Source organism: Stegastes partitus, unplaced genomic scaffold, assembly GCF_000690725.1.
Source record: "Stegastes partitus isolate 25-593 unplaced genomic scaffold, Stegastes_partitus-1.0.2 Scaffold20, whole genome shotgun sequence".
NCBI lineage: Eukaryota > Metazoa > Chordata > Actinopteri > Pomacentridae > Stegastes > Stegastes partitus.
This window is the reverse complement of record NW_007577751.1, coordinates 264,185-287,956: the sequence shown is the minus strand read 5'-3', so window position 1 is coordinate 287,956 and position 23,772 is coordinate 264,185. Positions and strand designations below refer to the sequence as shown.

Sequence of the window (23,772 nt, the reverse complement as noted above, 5' to 3'; positions counted from 1 at the left end):
TGGATAAGGACCTGGCAGGAGAGCCCCTGGTATCCAGGTGGGCAGCGGCACTGCTCCACCTCGAGGGCCTGAGCCAAGCCGCTGTAGTTGGGTACAGAAACCTCCATGTTGATATCAGAGATGCTGGAGGAGCGCATCTCACTGGAGTAAGATGCTCGAATCAGGATATCATCGAGATCGGCCAGAACCATCATCAGGTGCTCCCGGGTGGCGGGCATGCCGTCAGGTCGACGCCAGTTTTCCTATAAAATAAAAAAAAATTAAAAACCCAGCTATTTGTGTGTGATATCAACACAATTTATGAAACACAAATCTTTTTGCTTGCCAGGCTTCAGGAAGATAAGAAGGTAGAGGTCAGACTTAGTCACAGATCCCTTTAACAAGCAGTTTTCTTGCTACAACCCTTTAAGTACCCCATTTAGCATTTAACACCCATCAGTGGGGGCTGCTGTGCAAAAAGATAATGAATAACAACATAATAAAACACAATATAGAGCAAAAAATCTAAAATACATCTTCATAGGAGGAGTTGTAATTTTTGACAAATACTGTACTTTGTTAAACATTTATAACTGTTTATATTGTGACCATTTCAAAAGTGTTTGCATAAGTCTTCAAAATGCTAAACAGGGAGGCTTAATGATATTACTTTTGTTTATGAGCTGTTGTTACCACTCACTTCTCTGAAGACAATCTCAAACTGTTTGGTCTCTCTGCTGCCCTGCTGCCTCCTCGTCCAAGGCTGTTGAGCTACCAAGGTGATGTCATTACCCTACAGAAAGAACAATGAACACTGAGTAAATTCTCCAAATGCCTGTAACTATAGCAGAAAACAGCGAATCAGCTCGAGGGCACACTCACGATAATCTGGACATCAGCGTCGTCAAGTAGTGTTCCCCTTGGACCAGCCACGTAGGAAATGGTGTATTTAAGTTTGCCGCCGTAAGAACCAACCTAAAATGTAGATGTTTTGTCAGATTAAACAGTGCTGTGTTTGCTGTGATGAAATAGACACACAAAATGCATTAAAAATCAGCACCGAGTGGCTGTTGAGAGGGTCAGTGTTGGTGCCAACATCAAATCCCTGTGTGCTGGAAGGATGTTTTTCCAGAATGTAAAGTTACCAGAGTTAATAGGATGTGGTGACACTACTGTAACTGTCAATTATATTCACTTACAATTTGCAGGTGAGTAAATAAGTAAATTTTACGCACACATGTTTCAAGAAGTTTTTCCAAAGTATTTATTAAAAGGATGATAGAAACTAGTTACACTGTGGGATGTATAGTATCAAAATTCCTTAATAAATTAAATGTCTCATTACAGAAACCCAAGCAGTAGAAAGGAATATTTGTTGTTTAGATTTCAAATCGTACAAGGGTCATGGACAAAAATGAGGTAGTTATTTAACATGGTAACAAGGCCCCTCTGCTACTACAGAGGAGGATAGTAGCGCAGGAAATCAAGAGGACACTATTAGGGACATCTGGGACACAGTTAAGGTTGTGTGGACAGGTGAGGGATCAAACAGAAGGGAACTGAGGGGTAGTGGAAAGGCTTGAGGATACTAGTTCAGTATTTTTTGTGACTTCCAGCAGTCAGGTGAGGGCTTCACCCTAAAATTCTCACAATTACCTTATCCCCTGTGAACTGCGATGGGAGCTGCCAGTAGAGCAGATCATCCTGTTGCAAGCTGAAACCTTTGTAGACCAGAACGTACTGAGAGGCAAAGGGGGAAGGAGAGGCAAAAGAGAATAAGCCACAGACAGAGAGAGAGAGGCAGCGAGACCAAATCATAAGCAGGCAGACAAGCAGCACAAGCAGGCAAGCATGGCCAAGAGTAAAGCCTGACAAGACAATCAGGACGAATGTATGACATCTAGCTTCACATTCTCTAGTAAGAGTGCTTTTAAAGACTCAGTTCTTTTGCGGCCTTTTAATAACAGGATAGAAATCACACCGTGCCTTGTCTGACAACTAAAACAGCAACTTCCACTGTCACTAATGTGAAAATGACAGCTTTAGATGTGGCACAGCATAATGAAAGACCACTGTTAAACCAGTGTTACTCTGTGGTGGAGAATTACAGTGCACTCTGTGACGGCAATGACTGGGAGTTATTTGCTCAACAATTGAAATATCTCCCAATAGCTCATTATAATTAAATGAAATATCCATTCTTTAGTAACTAGAAACTAGATGTGTTAAGCATTACTTTATTAGACCATCATTTTACTCTGTTAAGTGTTGGCACAAGCATCTGAACTAAATATTAACTGCCCCGGACAACCTAATAAAAACTGGCTGTTAATAAACTTCTAAGCTTTATGATCAAAGACAGCAGTTTGCTATATACATAGATATGTGCCAAGAGGCAAGCCATGAAGTCAGTCACTCAGTCATGCTACTGTCTACCTTGCTGTTGCCCCCAGAAGCACCAGCAGTCTTGCTCACTGTGTTCTTGCTCTGTTGATCCGCAGTAGAACCAGATACCAAAGAGAAACACAAGGAGTCACCAATATGACCAAGAAACAAAAAAGAATACTAAACTAGGGATGTCCCAGTCCGGTCTCAAACATTGGGATCGGTGTCAATCCGATATTTTCTGACAATTGCTGTCTCATAGGTGCCGTGAATAGAGAGCAGAAGTTGCAAATTATGAATAGTTTTCTAAATCAGTAGTCAGTGGTGTTGTCAGTGGATTAATTGAGCAAATTGAGCAGTGGACAATATGTCCTGTGCTGTACTGCTGTTTTACTCATTGGACACATTATATGGTGCTGCAAAGGCTGCTTTGGTGTATACGTCACTAGGATATTAGAAAACTTTCCTAGTTGATCCTTGCTTGCCGTTAACACATGAACTCTGGTCAGAGGCAATTAAGTGTAGCAGAAGTCTTTGTCATGGTGGCCCATTGCTAGCTAAAACTTCACAATGCTTTCTGATTGTCAAAACAGAATTGCCCGCAGTGAAAGTGACCACCTCCTGGGGTTGCTACAGCATTAAACAGTAGTACAAGTACTACATCTATTCTACCAATAATGCTCTGGCATGCATGTAGAGAATACAGTGTATAATATCTAGGAAAACAGCAATGGTTTGGGAATCAACATCAGCAGATGCTAAATACTAAGGGATACGGAATTCATCAGGGAAAAAAAAAAAAACTTGATCGTGACATCCCTTTTCTAAACCATACATAAACCCCTCGCAATCAGTGATAGAGTACCTGCAGATGAGGAGCATGGCCTGGGGAGTAGGGTTGGGGCCGGGTTGGTCTAACTGAGGAGGAGATACCGGATGGAGAAGAAGGAGGGCTCAGGTTACGCAAAGACCATCGAGAGGAAGAAGAAGAGGGAGTTGGGACTCGAGAAGAGGAAGAAGACGAAGAGGAGGAAGAGGGAAAGGAGGAAGATTTAGAGGCGGGAAAGATTGGAGGGGAACCAGGTCGTCCATTGGAGAAATTAGAGAGGAGTGCCCAGACCTCATCGTCCAGCTGTCTGACTTCACCCTGGGTAGGCGGAAAGTGGGGTACCAGAGAATACGTAACCATGGGAAGAGCCAAGATGGCGACAGTGGTGTTTGAGATTTTAGTTCTTCCACTGATGTAGCCACTTTAGGTGGAACATGTCATGCAAGTCAATGATGCTTGGATCTGTGATACCACCAATGCGTATGCATGCACAGGTAACTAGAGGGGTATACTATGAAGCAAGTTTGACATAGCCAGGTTTGCTTTGTGTTAGCTAAAAAAAAACTAAAACCCCAATCAAAGTTAACGGGTATCCCGACAGTGGTTATCAACATTATTTGTTCACTCAGGCTTAATTATCCGCCTCCAGCTCATTCCCAAAAATGATGCCATTTGACTCTTTCCCACAGAATGGACTGACTGCATGTTGCCTTCATACGAAAAAAAGACTGCTATACGAGAAAGCTATGAAGAATCTAAAAATGTATTATGGTAAAAAGCACTGTTACTGCATATTATGCGAGAGAGGAATGCTGGTAGAAAATGTTTAATCGTGTAAGCTAATATATTTCATTAAGCACTCTGTGACTCTCAGTGAAGCTCCTTATTTCTAGCATGGCAGCTGCAGTTTGGAGCACTTAAACTTGAAGCCTCATTCATTTAAACATGATACTCAATAAGAGCATTTAGGTCTGTCACTGTCGTATAATGAAGGATACGTGTAAATTATTTTAGCTTTTGGCCAAATAAAAGTGAAATTAATGATATTGATTGACTCTTCTCTGTGATAAACACGCTAATCAATTTTCTATTACCTGCAGTAGCAGCAGTGTAAAACACATGTGGCAGTAACTCAGGACCAAATATAAAAATGCATTTCTGCATTACCAACTGAATGCATGAAGGTTCCTGAGGCAGCGCATAGTCTGTGTTGTAACTTCATGGCTTTGTTCTGTAGGAGCGCTAATGTACAGTTGAACAGGTTTGCAGATATAGCTTTAGGCTAAACATACCTCACCAACCCATTAATCTTGCTCTGTAGTACAACCCTCAGAGTATTTAAAGACACCAGATCACACGGGGAATTGGACAACGTGTTTACATGCACTGTCTTACGCTGGTTATTGTAAATACTATAAATGTTAGAGCTGTGCAGAACTGTTCTCACTCCAACGCTCAACAACTTCTTGCACTTCAAAACCTTTCTGAAGTTTTAACTTTGCATGCCAGATCTCTCTGTGATTCACACACATGCAAATGCAGACACAGTCATATAAGATGCTGCTCAATGACACACAAAAAGTGCTGATCATTCATGCAGCTACATCTACTACCGAGAGTGGATTTTACTTTCATAGATGTCCACAAACTCTTAGTGTGCTAGCTTGTCATGGCAGAAAAACTGTGCAACAATCATTCTCGTTAGACATTTGAGTGTTGCCTTTAATCTACAGTGCACGTCATACCAAATACCTGGCTAGCTCTTTTGGCTCTGCTGTTGTCTTTACGTTCAGAGGCCATTAGGTTCCAAATGGAAGCATCCTTCCTTAGCTGCTCCTCTGGCAAGTAGGAGTCACTCTATTGATGTGGATAAAGTAAGCTCTTTGATCACTTTCCTTTTGGCTGAGCTGATGGTATTCTCAAGTGTTATGGCAGTGTTATTCAAGCAAAGTTAAACTTTATGAAGCTCTTTAATGGACCATTAATGATCAATCCATTTACATGGCTCATGTGATGTGAAGCCGAAAGCAACTTCTGTGTGGAATTATGCACTGTGATACAAGTTGTCAGACCTAAGAGACACTTAGTGGCTTCTTTTTGTTGTAAACTGCATAGACTGTTAAAAAAAAAACAAAAAAAAAACACCATGCTTCTTCTAATAAACAATTCAGTCCACATCAAGAAATGATTACAGACACATACCACAATGTATATCCATAATGTATGGACATGCATTACATATTAAATACAATGTATGCAAATCAGTAAGTTCCAAACTCCATATGAAAAGTTACCTAAAACACACCATATAGAGTCACAACATGACAACCACAACTATACCTGGTCTGCTCGTTTCCCGCGAGCAAAGACAGAGTCTTTCTATAGAGGGTGCAGGCAGAGGCAAACACAAAAAATGAGCAGCTACATTACGTAAGTGGTCCATCAAATTTATGCAAATTATTTTACCCTAATGAGTGGCACACAGATTCAAAAGATGAAACCAATGTAGTGGTAAAGGCAAAGGAGTTGCACACAGATTAGAATAGCCGTCTGCACAAGTTTGCATGAAAAGAAGAATTGGCTTGAGTTTTGCATTAGGAAAAAGCAGCAAAATGAGGAGAGCAACAGAATAAGAGTGGTCTACAAGTTTCTGATGTGTGCTGCTCAGCCCCCTGATACACAGCACTGAGGAGTTCTTGGCTTTTCCCACTGATTTCCCTAGAGTGTGCTCTTTTTTGATACTGACCTTGTCTCCCTGGTAAACCCCTGGAAGCTGCCAGTAGTGAGGCTCCTGTCCCAGGTAGTCAAAGTTGCTGTAGGACAGCTGAGTTCCTTCAGTAGAAACTTCCACAGTGAAACCAGTGGAAATGCGATTGGTGCGTTGACGGTTCACCAGAGCGAATCCCTGAAAGTTCCCTGGAGAGAAGACTGAGGACACCTGCAGGACCACATGGAAAAATACAATCAAGCTCAAGTAAACAATGCAGCAAGAAATTTACAACAACTTGCAAGAATTTTAAGAAGCAAGTGCCCACTAGATTTCCTGAATCAGCATCAGAGCTGATCAGGACACTTTTTGCCTGATCAAATCAGAAAAAACCTTTGTTTGTCCACTGTCACATGGGTGTTGTAAAGAGAAAGCACAATTTGTGGCAAAAAGCTAAAGATGCAAATTTTGAATAGTTTTCTAAATCTGTGATATATTGCTGGTTAGTCGTAAACAAAGGAGCTCTGGCTGGAGGCTGTTAGGTAGTGCAGAAGTCTTTGTCATGGTGGCCTGTTGCCAGGTAACCCCCCCAATGCTTTCTGCTTGCCAACACAGAACTGCCTGTAGTTTGAGTGACTGCCTCCTTGGGTCACTACAGCACCAGACAGTAGCACAACCTGATACTACAGCTAATGTATCATATATTTTCTGACTTGCATGTAGGGAATACAGGTTCTCGCTGTTGTTTGAAGTTTGTGAAACCACAGTACACGCTACCCTCTCAACACTACATTTCAGACAGTGGCCAGAAAGCTTAAAAAACATATATATTATTAGTTGCCTGTGTTAGGCAAAATTAAGTCTCTATATGGCTTCACAGACTTCACATTTCCTACGGTTTTGCTCTGGTGTAAGTCCAAAGTTATTCTTCCTGCATGTAACTAAGGAGATACCAGTCTCACGAGCTTAATGCAACCTAAGCCTGATGTGATGAAGGAAAAGTTTGACTTCCTTGAGCTTAAATCATACATTTTTTTCCTCTGAAGTAAATGTGTACCACTTACGACACAGCTGCTTTATCCAGTGCAACTGTACATTTGTTTTGGTTGTTTGGAGATTTAAATGAGCTGTTCTTGAAGCATGAACCTTTGCACCGTTGTGTAATTGTACCATTTAAAAGCCTTACCAGGTCTCTATACTGGGTAGAGCTGGAGCACTGCTGAGTGACACCCATACAGAAACAGGACAGGCAGCCATCTTTGTTATCCTGGCTGAGATGGAAAGTTCCAGGCTTACAGCTCGAGCAAGATGAGCCTTCAACGTTCATCTGCAACATACCATCAGCAGAATAAGATACAAGCAATCAGTTCATGCTGAGATACCCAAAAGGTGAAAACTATCAGGGAGTTAGTGTAAATCAAACGTCTTTGTTTGATCACCTTGCACTGGCACACACCACCGTTGCAGCTTTCATGTCCTCTTTGGTCACAGTTATAGCAGTTACCTGTAACAAAGCAGTGTATGGTTACAGTATGTACCAGCTCTCTGTTAAAAGGCATAAGTTTAACTGTGATTATTGAAATGAAGGGAATCTTTGCAACCTCGGTCGGGGTAAAGAACAAACCACTAGATGGAAAAATACCAGTAATTTTCTTGGATCAAATTCAGAATTTACCATTGAGTTCATTTCCAACGCTACATCTCTGCCCAAGCAATGGGTTGCCAGTGTATCCTGCCGCACATCTGAAATAAAAATAGACAATGTCTTACAGTAAATATTTCCAGGAAAAAAGGACAGAAGCTTTCACTCTAAGAACAATAAGGCAGGAAGCTGGGAAGTCTGCAAGTAGAGACAAATTTGATGATTTGTTTCCTTTATGGAGTCATCTTGACCCAAAGCAGACCTTTACTTAAAAACAAAGGGCTGAGTGACTCAGACAACTACTCTGTTATTCCACCCAGTATGTATACATATCTACACCGAGCATTCAACATATATCCACGTGACCTGACACCCAGCTTTTGTATATATTCTGACAGCTTTTTCAGAGGAAAACAAAACAAAACAAACACGAAGCAGTGCTTGCACTGGAGATGGATGAAGCACAGCCCCTGCTAAAGTATTCAACATGTCTCAGATGTTGATTCCATCTCTCATATAAGTATTGTATAGCTGAAACTGAGAAACTTTTTTACAGCAACAGATACAGAAAATCAGAAAAAAACATCACCAGAATTCAAAAAACTAAAAAGATGTAATAATACACAACTAATATAAGAACAAACAAAGCAGAGGTAAGCACCAGCACTGATGTGATGAGCTGCAAAAGAAAATTCTAGTGAGGAAGAAAAATATTTGTGACACTGTGACATAGCAAAGCAATGCACCATTAACCCAAGCACACAATACCACTGCCACCAGAGAAAAAGCTAATCCAACCCCAAATCTGTGCAGGCAGCGCTGAGGACAGCTGCTGTCAATCTTACCTCACCTGTCCTCTGCCAGGTCCGCAGGTCAAACGCCAACAAAGAGGACTTCCATGTTATGAACTTGCTTTGGGAAACCCTATTCAAACTATCTTTTGTGATGTACAGCAGTTTTTAAGGTGTGTAGTTAACTCAGTCCTTCCAGTTGGTGTTGTTTTATGACAATAAAGATAATTCATAGAAAACTACAAAATACATAGAATCTGATAAGGTCATATGAAAATGATAAAAGTGTCATAACTAAAGTCTATTAGAAAAGAACAAACTCATAATAGGCATAACATTAGAAACAGTCTGGTCTTACATGACATTTAAAAAATCACAAACATTATAAACATGCATTTCTTCTAAAACTAACATAGATGTGATGATATTAACTCTGCTGCTAGAAATACTGGGTGGTCAGTCTGTCCATGTGCCCTAAGTTTTGGATTGTTCCAAAAATATCAACTGTTTCTCCATTCATCTTTCATGAACTTAGTGTTAATGTGATCAATGGGTCAAAATATGAATGCTACATGAAGTTGGGAAATGTCATGTTCCACAGAGGATGATCCCACTTCACTTTGGCCACACCTTGAGCCCTCTGGTAGCATAACACCTGTGTCTAATGATTACCTCTATTCATTACATTTCCAACACAAAGTGCTGGCTTCACATGAAATCTAATGTTTGTGGTGAACCCCTGACCTTTTGTCTATAGTCACCATCAATTCAAAATGTGTACTTTTCACCAGCATCGCTTATAATCTAAGTGACAGAAGACAATGTAGTTTACTGAGTAAATTCACACTCCCAAGAGGATTGTTCCATCAAAACAAAAGAGCATCTTTTATTTTTTGATGCAGATGCACTCCTCTACAAAATCACCCAAATCATTGTAGAATAACACATTTTTCAGAAATTCAAGTCATCTGGTGAAAATTCCTGTCTATTTTCAAATTGCAATATATATCACAGAAAAGCAAAATATTGCAATGTCATATTTTTCCAATATCATGCAGCCGTAGCTGGTGAAATGCTTACCATCTTCACTAGTTTTGTGTGTTAGCAAGTTAATATGTTAATAAGAACTGATCAGCAAGTCTTTAGTTTTCAAGCATTAGAGACACTGACATTTTGATGTGATGATGGTTCTATTTGAAACGTCAGGGGATCATGAAAGTTATGCTGAGGGTAATGTGGAGTACCTCCATCAAATGTCACAACAATCTATCCAATAGATGTGGAAACATTTTATTTAAAACCATAACCTCTGGTTCTGCTACGGAATAAGTCAGAGGATCACCAGTGTCAATGGACTCCATCCTCCAGGGACCATGAATGTGTATATAGAATTTCATGGCAATGCTTCCAGTAGTGATCACGGTATTTCAGTCTGGGCCAAAGCAGTGAAGCAAAAGACATCCGTAGAGCTATTTCGCTAGAATGGCTAAAAATGTTCATTTCAACCCCATTGCTTTTAAAGCTCCATGTATAACAAAATAAGTAAGCAGTTATTTTCACACACTTTCATATGACCGGTTGTACTTAACATTTCAGCTGGTTGGAGGACTAGCAGGGTGTCAGATTGTTACATACTAATATTCGTAAAAAGATTTTAAAAAATAAAATAAATTTTTTTTAAAAAGTAAAAACACCCAGATTTAGATTGAATGTTACCACTAGCATTCCAAGAAAACCTTGCATCTCCAGTTAGGACCTTTGTACTGAAAGGTGAAACCACCTTCAACACCTAGAACAAGCTCAGTCATATTAATGAATAAATTATTCAGCATTAAACATTTGTTGATACTTTGCATAAAAATCACAAAGGTGACATGGAGGTGTAAGGCTTTTCCAGGACACCAGCTCCAACTGTACCATTTTAAACCCTAACAGTAGATATGTAAATGCATCAAACAGGCATGATGCACATGCGATTTTCAAAATGATAAAAAAAAGCATTTGGTGTCAAATCTGAGGTAGTCTGACCATCACAAAATGGACAAATGCATAAACATGAGAGGTACTAATGCTAAGCTATCTCTTCATAGCAAGATATTGTGCAATAGTTCTGATAATAGCCATGAGCATCAAAATGCACATCAGCAAGACAATAAACATCTGGAAATTCCCTCTAACGAACACAGTAAAATCAGTCCCTTCATTAAGTTCCATTGATGTGGTTGTAGCAACAGATATAAATACCAAAGGACCAGGACCAAAGCCTGCAAATATAAACAGTTTGGAATATAATAATAAAATAATGAAACACTATTCCCTAGTCATCAGGGATGATTTTGATAGGAATGGCCAGCTTTCCCAAGACGACATGGAGAGAACCCTCCTGAGACTTTTTCTGCCTCGCAGACTTATAATCTCCATTTAAGAGCCTCAGCAGGTCCAAAACACCAGACTGAGGGTTTGTTTTCTTTTTATGCTGCACTTTTTTTGTTGTTTTCTTCACAGTAGTAGCCTTGGTTTTATGGGGAGTTGATGTCCTTCTCACTGCTGTGTTAGACTTCTTTGCAGTAGCAGCCTTGATTTTAGCAGGAGTTGTCCTTTTTACTGTTGTTTTCTGCTTCTTAGCAGCAGTTGTCTTCGTAGGTTTTGTGGTTGTGACTGTATCCTTAACAGAATTTTTTGTTTTCTGAGTGGACAACTTCTGTGAGTTGCGTTCAGTCTTTTTCTCATTTTGGTCAGAGTTACTCTTGTGTGGCTTTGACAATTTCTTTGAATTCCCATCAGAAGACTTCACACCCTCCTGAGCTTTCTTTGGAACAGGTGCATCTGATCTAAATGCCTTGTTACGTCTGTTGTTTATGACAAGTGGTGCAGAGGTCTTTTTATTGGCCTGGTCAGATTGTTTATGCAGCTGAGGGGTTCTAGCAGGCTTTGATTTGTGAGATGGAGGCTCCAGTTGAAATTTAGGGATTGTTGCCTCTTCTTTATCTTCCTTTGGTTTTGTTTGCCTTGGCTGTGAAATACGTTTAGCTGTCACAGCGGACCTCCTACCCCCTGGCTTTTTTGTTTCAGGTTTCACTGTAGTTTGAGTTGCAGACTTTGAAACAGTCCTCGGTTTACTCAGGGTGGTCTTTGACTTGACTGTTGAGCTAGTTGAGACTTGACTTCTAGATGACCTGGTGACTGGTTGGAGTTTTGCAGTGTTTTTAACTGGTTTAGTAGTGGCTGCTGACTTGAGTTTTCTATTCTTCTGAGGAGCAGAGGTGGGTTTGTTTGGGAGGAAACCTGGTGTTGGGATGCTCCTGGGCACTGTGGCTCTACTGGTGAGTGGTGTTTTAGTGGGTGTATTTCTGTCCAGAGGTTGAGGTGTTGAGTACAACGGGACAACAAGGACTGTGGCAATTGAAGGTAGACCCTTTCTTTCTTGGGGCGAGCGCAAGGTGTGTCTTGTACGTTTCATTTTGTTCATCTCCTGAGCCAGGGCCGTGAAGCCATCAATAAGGATCTCCAGCCGACCCTCCAGTCTGCTCAGACGGGTCTCCATGTCTGTGTAGCTCTTCTCTAGCTCACCGACCTTCTTGTTCTTCTCTCCAGCCGACTGAATGGCGATGAGCTCCTTCAGCTGGGAGGCAAGCTGTCTCTGCTGATTCTCCATACTATGAATGCTCTCCTTCATATCAAGTGTGTTGCTTTCAAGCATGCTCAGGCGTTGGTTAAAGGTGTTCAGGTGAAACCGGAGCAGCTGCTGGAAGCTGGCATCTCTGCTCTCCGGGCTGGGTGTGAAGCGTGGTGGGAGTCTGGACACTGACTTGTTGGGGGTGACTGAAACAACGTTTTCTCCGGTTGCTTTAGTGGACTGGGAAATGTAATGGCGGGATGCAGTAGATAGCAAAGACCTAGTAGGGATGACAGTTGTTCCTAATGTGGTGGGCCACGGGTAATCAATACCATCATCATCATCATCATCATCTCCACTGCCGGAGGGCGTTATCTCTTTCTCCCAGCTGAAATTGAATACTGCTTCAGCTCCGCATCCCACAGGCAGGTAGCCCTCAAAGTCCTTGTCCAGGAAGGGGTCCCCACAACTGTCTGAAGATGGCTTCTCTTCTCTTAATATCAAAACAGCAAAATCAGGCATGATGCAGGCAGAGACTTCATATCAGCATAAATGACTTACAAGTTGTGGTTTATCCCCAAGTCACCTTGTCATCTTTGCCCTCGGAGTTGCAAAGATTCATCAGCCAGACAGTAGTCCTCATAAATGCCACATCTACATTTATGACCCAGAATATACATTTGGTCTGTGCACGGACAGAAATCAAACGAGCCAACACCTTAAAATGCTACTAGCAAAGCGCAAAGCTGAAGCAGAAAGCAACCTTTGAAAAACAGGCTTTTAGAAGTAAAGCAAAGAACATAAGAAAGCAAAAGTAAGATATGAAGCCAAACTAAAGGCTTCCCCGGGACATACTGTTATTTCCCCTTTGGAGAATTTCTTTTCCACAAACAATAAAATCTGAGCAATGACATTCTCAATACCACCAAAGGCCCCTAATCCAACAACAAAGACCCATTATTCTGCCACAGCAGAGATAACTGTTCATTTTGTAAAACAATATATCCACAAAAACAACCCTACCCACCAGCAGATCTGGAAAATATAAAACTTCACAGGTACATTAGAGATTGGGTGGCACCGATTTGCATCTCCCATCCCTCCTCTGACAACAATTACAACTGCAGTGAAAAAAAACAAGAGAGATGCGAACCACAGACATGCTTATATCCCTTTCCTGTGAACGAAACCACTGGGTGCCACTGCCAGCCCCTGCTAACCTTGCTGCTGGCCAGCCAGGTATCCCCAAACATTGAGCAGTGTCCAGATGGCTCTGAGAGGAAGACAGAAAGGAAAAGGAAAAGGAAAAAAAGAAGGAGAGTGGTGTACCTTTCACAGCGTCGGCCAGTGAATCCAGGAGGACAGTTGTCACAGGTCGGCTGACCATCAGAGTCCAGATGACAGGTTGAGGAGAATCTGTACAGAAGAAAGATCACACAGAGTTTGAGGATGCTTCTGCATTGCACACAGTTTACTTTTTTTACCTTATATATAAAACAAAAACAGACCAATAAACTAAATTTTAACTAAAATGCATTGACTCAATAAAAAGTTAAAATGAAAAGATTTTTAGACATAAACTTACTGGTTGCTGGAAGTGGCTCCAGGACAGGGGCAGGGCTGACAGGCCTGAGCACCACCCGTTAAAGGGTTACCATAGAAACCAGTCTGACAGCGCTCACATCTTGGTCCAGCAGTGTTATGGAGACATTGCTTTAAGGCAGGAAAAAAAAAAAAGAGTATGTGAGATCCACGGAACAGTTGAATATACAGTGCTCACGTTTACATGTTGGGATTTGCCAAGAACCATTCCACATTCCACTGCAGAGATCAAAGTAGAGTCCTTATTGACAAAGGACTGAGAGAGAGGAAGAGGAGCACAGAACCTACCAGACACCTGCCGCTCTCTGGTTCACAGCCGCTGGCATGACCGTTGCAGTCGCACCTCTCACAAGTGCCCAGGTAAAGGCCAGAGCTGGTCCGAGTGTAACCCTCATCACATTCCTGCAAGAGCAAGGAAAAACACCTCAGGTAAGAGACAAGTGATGACAAAGACAAATACGTCTTTGTTCCACTGCAGCAGGGAGACAGACTGCAATTATCACAAAGGAGTGTAATGGAAAAAAAGAGACTTTATCTTTAACAAGCTTAGACATATCACTTGTTCCTCACTTGCGCTCCTTTTTTAAACTAAACTCACGCAGAAATGAAAGATCTTTATTTAAATTGGAAATAGTAGCTTAACAAAAACAATCAGAGTTTTTAGATTTCACAGACTTCATTCGTGTATGGAGTTTGAATAGTTGTCTTGGAGATGAAAAACTCTATCGGCTGAAAAATGAAAAAGTGAATTTTGCAAATCCATTAATCGCTTTAGTCAATTAAAAAAATAAAAATTAAATAAAACAAAAATCCAAATACTCTTGAGTTCCAGCTCCCCTAATTTGAAGATTTGCTGCTCTACTATATACTGTTTCTCATTGGGTTTTGGACTATGGAAGGATAAATAGGACATCTGAAGTTGTCCCCGTCAGGGTTGTACAATTGATAGCACATGAGTCATGATACTAAGAGTTTTAGTAGAAAGCAACTTTTATGTTATTGAAGATGTTTTCAAGAACCTAAAAGAGAAGTCCAGTTGCTTTTTATTTAAACTCTTTGGATTACAATGACCTAGAATACTGAGAATCTACACAGTCAATTGCAATTTGGATTTATTAGATGACGATGATCGACTGTGATGTTGACGTTTAAAATACATACTCTGCTCATAGTAAACAGCACATGTAGATAAAACTACCTGGCTTATACTTGGGTAAATCTTACATGAAAACATTTTATTTTACTCACATAATTATTTAAACCTTTTTCCGCTGCTGAGAAGGGAGACTAGAGGCTTCTGTAGGTTTAGCCGCCTAGCTAGCATCTATTATAACCTGCATCTGGGGCACTTCGGACACATCTGTAAACTGTAATGTCTATCATTGAACAGATGTTTAGCCGGTGGGTCCAATGAATTTAGAATTCACTGAATTTAGGTGAAGAGGAACTTTTTTGATGCAAATATGAGTACAATAAGAGGAATGTAACACAACATGGAGGTGAAAGCAGTGTCTGTTATGATGAAATATTAGGTCCTTGAAATCAATGAATAATATATAACTGTGGTCTGGATGGTGATGCAATAATCTAAATATTGAATTGAATTATTAGTTTCAGCTAAAGTTTTTTGTTGAAATAAACTCATTTAAACAATTTTTAAAAAATCTGCACATGTACCTGGCACGATGGTCCTCTGTAGCCCTGAGGGCAGGCACACTCTTCCACCTCCAGAGCACGATCGTTCCCAGTTGAGTGAGGAACAGCAATGTCCATCTTGATATCTGAGATACTATTTCACACAACAAAGACACATTAAAAAATACATATATTCATAACATTTGTCTTAAGTGTTGGTTTCATTTTGAGTTATTAAGAGGAACCGTCCACCACACCTGCTCTCAACAATGTTGTCTGCATAGGTGGCCCTGATCATGAAGACTGTAATGTCAGCCAGAGTCATCAGCAGGTGTTCACGAGTGCACGGCTGCCCATCAGCGCGACGCCATGCAGACTGTCGGCCAGAGATAAATGAAATGTTAGTCTGGTAACATCGTCGGGGGATACAGGTTCAGCCAAAAGACACAACAATGAGACACACCTCTCTGAAGGTCACAGTGACAGTTTGTGGGGCTCGTGGGAGAGGTTTAGTCTGGGAGTAGTGTTCCAGGAAGATGCCATTGCCTTGGAGGACCACATCCGGCTGACCGTCAATCACCAGTGAGCGCTGGTACGGTTCGAATCGCACTGTGTAGCGAAGCTCCCCTCCATACGCCGTCACCTGGTAGCAACATGGTGAAAGGACACGCTCATCTTAACAAAACTGAATAGTGGAAAGGTATTTCACCCCTATGATACTGTGGGGGGGAGTCACAAGACACCATGTTGGGTTTGACTGTGAATTCAAGCCAAAGGTTCAAAAGAGGTTCATGGTGTGGATAAGCGCAGCCTTTTCACTTAACAACATGTTGAGGCTTGACTGAGTGGGACAGAGAGGGCAGACAAATCTAGTTCAGCTGACACTTTTTTTTTTTTTTTTTGCTTCCACCTCACCTCCAGCCTGCTTTCTACTTTGTTATTTTTCTCTCACCTTATCTCCTCTGAAGCTCTGAGGCAGGACCCAGTAGTAGATGTCGTTGGGGACACTTGAGAAGGAGCGGTAGACAACTTCAGAGGAGCCCCTCTGGGTGATGCCTTCAGAGATAGTCTTAGTGTTGGCGGAGTTGGAGAGGGAGAAGAGCTGCCCGTTCACTCCTCCTCGCACCTGTGAGACACAAACAGTATACCTGACTGAGATCTGAACTGAGATTTACATGTGCTTCAGCAAACTGCATCTCAACATCTATCGCCGGAAAGGATTTGCTGATACAGCACGAGTGAACAAACACTGAGTCAAACCTTGATACCAAAAATATTCCGCCCTGCCTTTGCCATTCATAGCTCTGCACCCCACCTGTTCTCTGTTCCAAGTGGAGCTGGCGCACTGTTTGGTGACGCCCATGCAGAAACAACGCAGGCAGCCTTCAGGGTTGGTCTCTGATAGGTGGAAGAACCCAGGCTTACACTCGTCGCACAAAGCGCCTGCCACGTTGTTCTGCAACACACAAATAGAAACAAACACATGCACATATGTAATCCATCTGCCTGTCAAGCCCTTTATTCTGTAAAGAGAATGGCAGCGGAGTATACAGGATAGTAAGACACGTCAGCTTAATAAATCACAACTGTAAACTGCAGATGTACAACAACTGATGCTTCAACATTGCATCCATACCTTGCAGCTGCACGGCCGGCTGCTGGAGCTGACAGTTCCTCTGTTATCACATTTTGAGTTTTCTGCAAAGAAGACAGCAGTGGAAAGAAGATGGCATATGGTTAGAAAAGTACACCTGGGAGTGTTCCAGTCACTCTGCATACCTGAGCCATGACCACATACTACAGCCTACTGTAACACCAGGGGAAAACCTGATGGTAATCATTACACAGGGTTAAGACCTCCTCATGGACTTATCGCTGGAAGACGGAAAGGTAAATCAATTCTCATGCAGCTTCTGTCAATTTCAGGCCTGTAACTGAGAATTTCAAAAATGTTAGTGCAATTGCTGAAAATGTACTCACGGTTAGGAACGCATTTTCCATTGGGCAGAAGGGGGTTACCCTGGTAGCCAGGAGCACACCTGAAAAAAGACAAAAAACAAGAGTTAAGATCAACATATGCAATGCAAGCATTTATTAAAGCTGATCAGTCTGCAATTAATATTTTTTCTTCTTCCTATTCTACGTTGAGTCATTCACATTTGGTATATTTATAGTCATAATACAATAACCATCTAATACTGTATCGCATAAAGATATGATTCATTGCTACCACAAGTCCCAACAGATTCATAAAATTTCCTGTAAAAGCATATTGCTACAATCTCCAAAGATCGTACGGATACAAGGTACAGTTAATGATATCAGTTTCCTCACTTTTCACAGCGTCTTCCTGTGTAGCCGGGCTTGCAGGCATCACACGTTGGCTGTTGGTCAATGTTGAGGAAGCAGGTGTCGGAGAACCTGTAAAGCCGAACAAAAGAGCCATAAATTAAAATTTAGCAGCAGTTGGTTAATGAGTTGTAGGCTGAATGAATGAATGAGTACCCAACTATATGAATGAGCTCAGCTTTTAGGGATAAAACACTGAAGAGCAAAGCAGCTCAGTCTTGTTGCCAGTGACGCTTTGTTTGCAGAGTGTGGGTGTACACATCTGTAAATGTATCCTGTTTGTACTGTAGTTTCTGCACGTGTGTGGTCTGGGTGAGTCTGTGACCTTACCGCCGTGAGGTCTCAGAGTAAGGGCAGGGGCAGGGCTTGCAGTCATCGGGGCGACCTCGGCTCGGGTCACCAAAGTAGCCAGGGCGACACTTGTCGCACTGAGGGCCCTCTGTGTTGTGCTGGCAGCTCTGTGGTAGAGAGAACACACTGGTCATTCTCTCACCCAGATGACACTTAAAGTGGCCTAAAATTAATCATTTGACATTTTTGGGAAGTTGCGCTCTTACTGGGAATTTGATTATAAGAGCAGCTCGCTTAGCGTGTCATAAAGATGAGAAACAGAGGGGAAACAGCTAGCTTTTAAAAATATCCACCTACCAGCTCCTCTAAACACATCACATTATTGCTTGTTGCCAGCACATAACTCCCCACAAAAACACAACTTGTGACTTTTACATTTGTGTTTAGTATTCTTAAAACAAACAAGATGTCAAGTGTTAACTGGTGAGCTTTTAAGGTCCCATATTGTGCACTTTTTTTTAGCAAATTAATAGAAGTCTCACAGAAAGTGTCTTTCAATTTCTCAGCTCAAAATACTTCAAAGAAAGTTAATTTCACCATGATCCCTGACTTGATACTGTTTTAACTGGCTGTTTCAGTGTCTGTAGCTTTAAATGCAGCTGCAGTGCTGCAGGCCTCTTGAGGAAGAAGACTCTCTCTGTCTGTGATTGACAGCAATTGACTGCACAGCAGCTGACGCAAATATGAATGCATGTACCAGGACTTTCTATTGCATTAAGCAAGTTTCCGTCTGAACAATCACTTTACATAGAAAACAACCCAGTTAATGTTCTAGCTCATATATCTGGTTTTGTCAGACAACATTGGGGTTATAAGTGGTGTTTCAGCAGTGCAGAGTAGCAGGTGCTGGTTAACAGGCAGTCCTAATTGGCAGCATTTCAGACTGTATTTTATACTTGTTTTGTTGCATAAGCCTAAAAATATGCAAATGAGAAGAGGTTTATAAGGAATCTGGCTCGATTACAATGCAGCATATGTGAGCATAGAAAGGAGGAGAGAAGCCAACATATGGAATCTTTGGCTGAGCTCGGCTCAGCAGGAAACAAGAAAACAGAGTCTTCCCATGTGTTTATTATTGGTTTCAAATTTGTTTTAAAGTTTCCCCCATTTCTCAACCTTCTCAGCGCTACCCTGTGTGCATATGATCAAAGTTAATGTTAGCCACATTCTCCTATTGTTGTGGGGACATCGCCAATAAAAAATAAAAGTAATCCATTGGATCTTCCGTTCCTTAAATGCTGGAAGGGCATGAAGACTTTTGTGTTCCCTCCTGTGACCAACAGCAGATCTTTTCTTGTACTTCACTCGTGTCTGAGACATTTTGGAGCGAGCAGAAACAGCTCCAGAGAGTAAATAAACCTGCTGGACTGAGAGGCAGCTGCTCTTTCTGAATGGATCGCCTAGAAGAATCAGGCAGTGAGGAGGCAGGAATATACAAGGTTTATGAGCTGAGTGAAAATCTTACTGGCTTGTGAAGGGACTGTCTAGTTGTGGGAGAGCTTCAAAAATGACAGCTTTTACTTTACACACAAAACACATGAAAAATAGCTTTTCACCATATTGGACCTTGAGAGCAGCTGGTGGGCCCTAGCTTCATATTTAGTGTATATTTTATACACAGACACTAAATATGTTCACCCTCTCCATTAAAAAAGTGAATAAGCATATTTCCTTTATGCAGACCAACATCTATTATTCAATTTTACATGAAAGAAATCTCATAGCATTGCTAATCAAGTGTTAGCTTTTACCAGACAGTGTCCACTGATTGGGTCACAGGCCGTGGCATGTCCGTTGCAGTTACAACCAGCACAGGTGCCAAGATAGGAGCCACCAGGGACCCGCTCGAATCCAGAGGAGCACATCTCACAAGAGAGACCCGTATAGCCAGGAGGACATCTGGGAATAATAAATATCATCAAACACGGCATCAGTCCAGCTGTTTCAAGAGCAAACTATGAAGAGGCAAATTACAACATCACAAACCGTAAATTTTCTAAATCTAGTAAATAAAAAACAGCTGACTGAAGAACAGCTGAAAAGCATTTTTCATTTTTGTTCTTGTCTCTTTTTTTGGCAGGGGCATGGGTTCCAAAAGGCTCATCAAAATAGATTTCGTAAATATTTCATGACAAAAACTTCAGAATCACTTCTTGTAGTAAATGAATTCATCGATTACTTAATAATTGTGCAGCAGTCTTCATTCTAAGCACTGACACATGAGACACGCCTCCTTACAGTACAAAGTGGCGTTTTTTTACTTGACTCTTTCTTCTTACCTGCACTCCTCGACATCCTTGGCGTGACCCAGAGTGCTGAACTCCACAGTGGTGGTATCCATGACGATATCACTGAGCGCCACGCTGACCATGTGGTTGTCGTAGATGGTGCGGATGCTGATGCTGTCCAGGTTGGCCAAAGTCATCATCAGCTCGTCCCGGCTCACAGGACGACCGTTAGAGTGCTGCCAGTTGTCCTAAAAGATTAACAAACAGGTTTACTGACACACTGTATGTGCTTACAGGTAAATTATGCTATTATATTTTATGATACATTATGATGGACTATGAATAACTCTTGCATGGTTTTTAATAACTCCAGTGTAGTTCATAGGTATCATTTAGTCTAAAATTTGTTATTGGGGATTTAATAATAAACTTTATTTCTATAGCACCTTTTAAAACTGAAGTCTAAAGATGCTTTAGAAAACATGTAAACAGTGTAATTAGCTAAAGCATTATCAAAGGCAATATATTTCTAAAAAGAGCAATAATAAAGGATTAGAAAACACATAAAATATAAAAAGCCTGTCTGTATAGATGGCTTTTAAATTGCCAGTAGCTTGTTGGAGAGTTTCAAGCCCAAACAGCAAAAACGGTTTCCCTTTGTTTTAAGCCTGGGCTGTGTAGCTTTTGACAGCAGCTGATTGTCTCATCTGAAGGATCGGGGTGCAGAATGAGGGGTCAAAAGTTTCCAGATGTAGAGTGGAGCCTGATCATGTCGGGATTTAAAAGTAATCAAGACAACCTCAAATAGAATTCTGTAGCAATGGGGAGCCCATGTAATGCAGCTAGGACTGGAGTTGTGTGTTTCCAGCATCGAGTGTTTGTGAGCAGTCATGCTGCAGAGTTTTAAATCAACTGTAAATAGGCAATTGCTGCATTGTTAAGGTAAGCGAATAGTGGGTTGCACTTGTCCAGGGATAAGATGTTTAGCCTAGTTTTTGGAGAGCACTGTTTTGACCTTGGTGTTATGTATAATTTGTTGTTTGGCTGTGAGCAGAAATAATTCCCAAGTTTCTGGCTGAGTGCCTCATGTTCATTGTTAGTGGTTCAAGGTGGGGAGGGACACTTCTAGAAATATGTTTGGGGCCAGTAACCAATAAAATATTTTAGTATTAAAAGAAGTACAAATTATAATCACAAACTTACAGGATTGTGCAGAATCTGCACTTGTTTATTGTAGAACAGTTTTTCTTAACCAGAGGCTTACTTCAATGAATTTGATCTCTTTCTGGTTGACCACATTGGGAGGGGTGCCGCTGCCTCTGCGGTACACAAGCCTGCGTCCGTTTCCAACCAGCATCACATTAGGTTTCTCCACAGGCTCAGACAGACCGCGGGCCAGTGTGTACCGCACCTTGAACTTCAGGGATCCTCCATAGGAATCAATCTAAAAATAAATACATATGATTTTCACGCATACGTGTGATCCCAAGGGAATTAACATGAAGACTGCGAATTATTTTCTCTGTTACTTTGTTGCCCAGGAACTGGCGAGGCAAAGTCCAGAAGGAGTCGAGGTTGAGGAAACGGCGCGAGAGGTCGACAAGCTGGAATTCTTCCATCTCAGGGTTAATAAGGAGCTGCGTGGAGGAGAGAGGAGGAGTGCCTGGCCTGGAGGGGTATGTGACATTCACTCCTGGAAGACAGAATAACACATTCACTCCATTTTGTCTCTAAATGTTAGGACTACAAAAACGCTTTAAGCCGAGTTGGCTGTCTATCAGCTTCGCATGTATAAATAGCTTGAGTGCCTTTGAAGTCTTCCTCCTCAGTGAAACGCAGGCTGATCTGGTTGCGGTAGCGTCCAGTGCTCTTGCAGTTTTTGGTGATTCCAGCACAGAAGCAGGACACACAGCGGCCACTCACACTGAAGTGGCCATCAGGACAGTTGCCTGCAGAGAATATGAAAACAAGCAGGGCATAAGTTGATTCATACTCGAACTGTAACTAGAATTAATTTATGGTTTGTTGCTGTCACTCTGACTGTGTGGACGAGACAAGTGCCAGTACCCGAATTTGGATTTGACGTGAGGGTTAACACTCCATCAGGGATGCCGAACACCAGGCCTTTAGCATTGATGGCCTCGCAGGTGTACGCCCCCTGATCCGCCTCCTTCACATCGCGAATGGTGAGGGTGCCACGGCCGTTCTCGTTGGTCATGGAGATCCTGGGAACACAGAAATAAAGCGCAGTCTGAGACAATATTGTTACACAGAAATCCATAAAATTCAGCTGCAATTGCTGAACCACACACACACACACACGCAGCAGACTACGCCCCGAATGAAGTCGGAGTGAACCACAAATATCTCGCTAATTAAAATCACAGGTCTAAATGAAGTCAGCAACGAAACGCTGATCTAGGAAGGCTGTCGACAGTTACACTGCGGCCTCAAATACCACGGCAGATCAATTAGGAAGGGCTGGTTTTTACCGGATAAGGATGTTTTGTTTGAGACAGAACATCAATAAAATCTGTTCCAAACCTTATTCTAAATCATTTGGACAGTGTTTTCCATAAACTCTATATAATCTGATATGCAATCATAATGAGCTGATTTACTAATTTCGTTTTAATTACAGTCCTGATGAATAAAAATCACAGAGGTGGAGAACTTCTCATCAGACCCACCTGCTGCTGACTGGAATGTGTCCCCAGTTGAGTCTCCAGGTGATGATTGGGGTTGGAACTCCAACAGCTTGACAAGTAAACGTCACCGTGGCCCCCCGTGCTGCCTGAATGGACTCCTCTGGCGGGCTCGTTACAGAAGGAGGGGCTGTGAAGTGTCAGGAAGACGAAAACAGTTTTAATCACATAATAAATGCACATGTACAAAAAGGCTGGCATGTGACTGGAATTTGTCGATCCAGTGAAGCTCATAAATGCCTGAGAGTTGGAGGAAGCTAAATTCTCCGCTACGCCAGACAATTTCCTTTTAGTTCTCAGGAATGGATGGTTCACAAAAAGCTCTGTGTCTCAGTCAACACATGTGTGAAAAGAGCCTGGTTCACAGCAAATTAGTCACAGAATACAAAGGAGGGCATCTACGGAGGAGAGTCAAAGAAGCAAAGTGCAAGAAGTGAGAAAGAACAGAGTGAAATGTGAATGAGAGAGAGAGAAAAAAACAAGACTGTAAGAGCAGAGGGCTGCAGACAGCTGCTGGTGTGAGACTTACTGCAGCCGTACTCATCGGAGCGATCAGGGCAGTCTGGCTCTTCATCACACTGGTAACTAGCAGGGATGCAGGTGCGATCGCTCAGGCATTCAAACTGCTCAGGAGCACACCTGTCACCAGGACCCTTGGTGGCTGTAGGGATGACAAGACGGAGATTTACAGCAACTTTTAATAGCTTTTAAACAGCAGCTTCAAATTGGGGTCAGAAAGGCTTAAAACGACAGCTTAGCAATCACTAATGAATTAAACTGTAATCAATCATTTTTGAGTTGTGGGGAATATGCTTTCTGGCCAAGTGTTTACATAGGAGGACTGAGACTACTCCTGTTTGTATGTTGAACATGATGCTAAAGACAGGAATCAGTTATCTCAATTGAGCATAAAGGCTAAAACTGGGATTTAACCTTGACTGGATTTGTCAACC

At 41.8% G+C, this 23,772-nt stretch overlaps 1 protein-coding gene across 7 annotated transcripts in view; it reads right to left on the bottom strand.

Annotated features, from left to right (window-relative positions):
* hspg2 (heparan sulfate proteoglycan 2) overlaps positions 1-23,772 on the bottom strand; it is a 107,727-nt gene that overhangs the window by 33,449 nt on the left and 50,506 nt on the right. For 6 of the 7 annotated variants that reach the window (XM_008293205.1, XM_008293215.1, XM_008293222.1 and 3 more), the window contains exons 11-37: positions 23,349-23,480; positions 22,805-22,949; positions 22,182-22,339; positions 21,923-22,063; positions 21,644-21,807; positions 21,379-21,558; positions 20,166-20,362; positions 19,638-19,785; positions 17,866-17,993; positions 17,521-17,607; positions 17,167-17,225; positions 16,823-16,884; positions 16,502-16,642; positions 16,139-16,312; positions 15,650-15,829; positions 15,444-15,562; positions 15,229-15,340; positions 13,840-13,953; positions 13,535-13,662; positions 13,279-13,365; positions 7,576-7,643; positions 7,340-7,404; positions 7,087-7,227; positions 5,940-6,131; positions 862-954; positions 680-772; positions 12-242 (exon numbers count right to left, since the gene is read on the bottom strand). In XM_008293205.1, coding sequence (XP_008291427.1) covers positions 12-242; positions 680-772; positions 862-954; positions 5,940-6,131; positions 7,087-7,227; positions 7,340-7,404; positions 7,576-7,643; positions 13,279-13,365; positions 13,535-13,662; positions 13,840-13,953; positions 15,229-15,340; positions 15,444-15,562; positions 15,650-15,829; positions 16,139-16,312; positions 16,502-16,642; positions 16,823-16,884; positions 17,167-17,225; positions 17,521-17,607; positions 17,866-17,993; positions 19,638-19,785; positions 20,166-20,362; positions 21,379-21,558; positions 21,644-21,807; positions 21,923-22,063; positions 22,182-22,339; positions 22,805-22,949; positions 23,349-23,480 — 3,539 coding nt within the window. Of the gene's footprint in view, positions 1-11; positions 243-679; positions 773-861; positions 955-1,635; positions 1,720-2,415; positions 2,467-3,229; positions 3,512-5,533; positions 5,573-5,939; positions 6,132-7,086; positions 7,228-7,339; positions 7,405-7,575; positions 7,644-13,278; positions 13,366-13,534; positions 13,663-13,839; positions 13,954-15,228; positions 15,341-15,443; positions 15,563-15,649; positions 15,830-16,138; positions 16,313-16,501; positions 16,643-16,822; positions 16,885-17,166; positions 17,226-17,520; positions 17,608-17,865; positions 17,994-19,637; positions 19,786-20,165; positions 20,363-21,378; positions 21,559-21,643; positions 21,808-21,922; positions 22,064-22,181; positions 22,340-22,804; positions 22,950-23,348; positions 23,481-23,772 lie in introns of all 7 variants that reach the window. The other variant, XM_008293196.1, reaches the window with a different exon arrangement.